Source organism: Helianthus annuus, chromosome 11 (genome assembly GCF_002127325.2).
Source record: "Helianthus annuus cultivar XRQ/B chromosome 11, HanXRQr2.0-SUNRISE, whole genome shotgun sequence".
In the NCBI taxonomy this organism is placed as follows: domain Eukaryota; kingdom Viridiplantae; phylum Streptophyta; class Magnoliopsida; order Asterales; family Asteraceae; genus Helianthus; species Helianthus annuus.
Genome location: NC_035443.2, coordinates 157,368,895 through 157,372,209, shown reverse-complemented (window position 1 = coordinate 157,372,209; position 3,315 = coordinate 157,368,895). Strand labels below are relative to the sequence as shown.

Genomic DNA, 3,315 nt, shown 5'->3' with positions numbered 1-3,315 from the left:
CCATCCGTCCGGATGACTATCCGACTAGATGACTTGATTTATACTACAACAAAAACTACAAAAGTTCTAAAACGATTTACAAACACACTTAGTCATTCGAATGATCAACCGTTCGAATGGTCATCCGTCCGGATGACCATCTGTGTGGATGACCATCCGACCTACTCACCATTCGCCGCTTATCTCATTTGACACTATGTTACGCACCGTTCAACACTTACGCTACTGTTCTATGCTCAGGCTAATCTCCAGGCCCTCCCTTCAATCCAAGTACTATGTTTATTAGCTAAACACGCACTGTGAGTATACTCGAACCCATTTTCTTTTAACGCACTTTTGGGTGTTACATACGTTCGTTATAAAAAAACACAACAACACACAACGCAAACACTTTTAACGCTAACCGCTCCCGCATGTTATACGTGATCTATGAATGCTTGTTACTATGCTTTGACAGTGTTACAAGGTATCACTCTAGCAAGGATAGTACTATAGTTTTGACTCAGCACCTGTCGTGGACGGGGGTTGCTAGGGATCACATTACTTTACTTCACGTGTCCGCTGGAATACATCTATATCGTCGAGTTGTATCATACGCCCTGCACAGTTAATTTAATACGGTGTGAGAAACAGCTAAATTGTACAAAATAACAAAAGGTTTGTGGTTTTAATATTTTTTACCTGTACGTTTGTAGTTTTCTAGCCTCCAAGCAAACGGCAATCCACATCTAAGCCACATATGGCAACCACATGATGCGTTAAGTTTTCGCAACACCTCCAGCTTCCTCATTAGCTCTTTTGCCAGCAAATCAAGTGCTTCATGGGAAACGTTTCCACGTAGGTTGTCCAACAGTGGGTGTCTGTGGTGGTTCATCGTTTTTTCGATGCTCTCAGTGAAACTTTTTTGTATTTCATCGTACTGAGTTTCAACTATATCAATGACGCATCTTGCTATTCGCTCCAATGAACTCCCACGCGTAACGTATCTTTTTAAATTTGCGTGCTGGCTCTCAACTCTGTTGGTGGTGCGCTGACCAAAGTTGCGACACTTATCGGTCCACGCGTAAACGAACATTTCTTTATAGTCTTTGAGCCAGTTCGTAGACGTAATCATAGACACCGACAAAAATAAAATAATGAAATGTAAAAGCGTGTGTAAAATATAATAGATTGGGTGAGTCGTTTGTTGAAGGAAGACTTAGTTTCTCGGTTGGCCACCACGAGTCGGTTATACATTTTCTCCAAGTTGTACTTGTACATGGGCTCTGAAGTAGATTCGCACACTCTTCGCCAGTACGACATAAATTTCCCCCAATCTTCTTTATTGAACCCTCTGTTGCACTGTCTAACTATATTTTGGTCGATGTGAAAGTTGCATAGAAGCCTGGTTGCGTTCGGGAATACTTTAGAACACGCGTTAATTAGGGCAAGCTCCCTATCCGTGACTATCACATGCAGCATCATACATTCATGCAAGATTGACTTGATCCGCTCAAGCACCCACATGTAGTTACCCCTTCGTTCTTTACAAATAACGGCATGTGCGATACAAAAAGACTTCCCAGTCGACATCATACCCACAACCTGGACAAATGGCATGTTGTAGAGGTTTCTTTTGTAGGTCGCGTCGATCAACATCACGTGCGGGAATGCACGCCACATAGTGATTGAATAAGGAAGAACAAAGAAAATCTCTGTTACGACATCTGTTTTGGGTTCCTGTCGGTTGTCAATGAATCGGTGGTCATGCAGCAGGCTTTCCAGTGCCTGCATAGGAGTCTTTCCGTCCATTAGTGTCGCTCTAATTTTTTGTACCGCATTTTGCACGTCTTTCTGAACATGCAGGCTGTCGGGGAACTGCTTTCTTAAGGTTTGAAATAAGATACGTGGCTCCATATTTTGAGCAGTTATCTGCTCCACTTACTTGTATTCGGCTTCAGTAAATCTTCGCACAAAAGCGTGGCCCAACAGACTCGTCGTAGGTTCGTGGTTATGGTTCGCGTTGTCCACTTTTAACTCCCACGTGTCATTCGTCACGTCCCGGAGGGCGAGTAATGAAAATGGGCAACCGATTTTTTTGCTACTAGCTTTCCTAACTGTTGCTTTACTATGGTGCTCACCACTACGGTCGCACACAAGGCATACCATCCCAGTAGTACCACCAATATTTTTCGATCGGCGGGTAACAATTATGTAACCATACTCCTTTCCCGTTTCTTGTACCCAATTCTTCAAATCAGTTAGAGACATGAAACGCTAAAAAAAGTTACGTTAATAATAATAACAACACTAACAACAACAATAACAATAATAATATTTTTAACATTAACAATAATAATAATAATAATAATAATAATAATAATAATAATAATATTAATAATAATAACACTATTTTTAACAATAATAACAATAATAACAACAACAACAACAACAACAATTATAATTATAATATTTCTAACAATAATAAAAATAATAATAATAATTATAATATTTTTAACAATAATAACAATAATAATAATAATAATAATAATAATTTAACAATAATAACAATAATAATAATAATAATATTTTTAACAATAATAACAATAATAATAATAATAATAATAATAATAATAATAATAATATTTTTAACAATAATAACAATAATAATAATAATTATAATTATAATTATAATATTTTTAACAATAACAATAATAATAATAATAATAATATAATAATAATTATAATAATAATAACAACCACAACAACAATTATAATTATAATATTTCTAACAATTATAAAAATAATAATAATAATAATTATTATTACAATATTTTTAACAATAATAATAATAATAATAACAATAATAATAATAACAACAACAACAACAATAATAATAATAATAATTATAATATTTTTAACATTAACAATAATGTGATACCTCATTTATTTGAAATGGATTGCCCGGGGTAGATGGTTTATAAAGTGGTGTGTTACGGGGCTCATAACCATATCCACAATATTCTTCTATCCACTGTAGCTTCCATATCCACCGTATCCACCTTCACCCCCATATCTATCATATCCATTGTATCCACCTTCACCCCATATCCACCGTATCCGTCTTCTACCCCGTATCCACCGTATCCACCTTCATCCCCGTATCCACTGTAATCTGCTTGTTGCACGTACGGAGATTCATACCCGTATCCGTATCCACTGTAATCCGCTTGTTGCACGTATGGTTCATGAATATGTGCATTCTCAGCACCGTATACACTTTGTTGCACGTAAGGAGATTCATACCCGTATCCGTAATCCGGATACACTTGATGC

General features: G+C 36.4%; 1 protein-coding gene across 1 annotated transcript; it reads right to left on the bottom strand.

The window, feature by feature from the left end:
• Positions 1-540: 540 nt before the first annotated feature.
• Positions 541-1,896, bottom strand: LOC110901572. The gene is made up of 3 exons (XM_022148389.1): positions 1,467-1,896; positions 682-1,086; positions 541-599 (listed from the first exon to the last, which is right to left on the bottom strand). Exons 1-3 carry the CDS (start codon positions 1,894-1,896, stop codon positions 541-543), a joined length of 894 nt encoding a protein of 297 aa, XP_022004081.1.
• Positions 1,897-3,315: the final 1,419 nt, after the last annotated feature.

What these genes read in the sequence shown, in the direction of transcription:
- LOC110901572 (XM_022148389.1), bottom strand. Translation starts at nt 1,896, where the DNA reads ATGGAGCCACGTATCTTATTTCAAACCTTAAGAAAGCAGTTCCCCGAC. An exon ending in CAAGTCAATCTTGCATGAAT is followed by an intron (nt 1,087 to 1,466) that starts GTATGATGCTGC and finishes ACTGGCTCAAAG; the next exon opens with ACTATAAAGAAATGTTCGTT. An exon ending in AGAAAACTACAAACGTACAG is followed by an intron (nt 600 to 681) that starts GTAAAAAATATT and finishes TTAACTGTGCAG; the next exon opens with GGCGTATGATACAACTCGAC.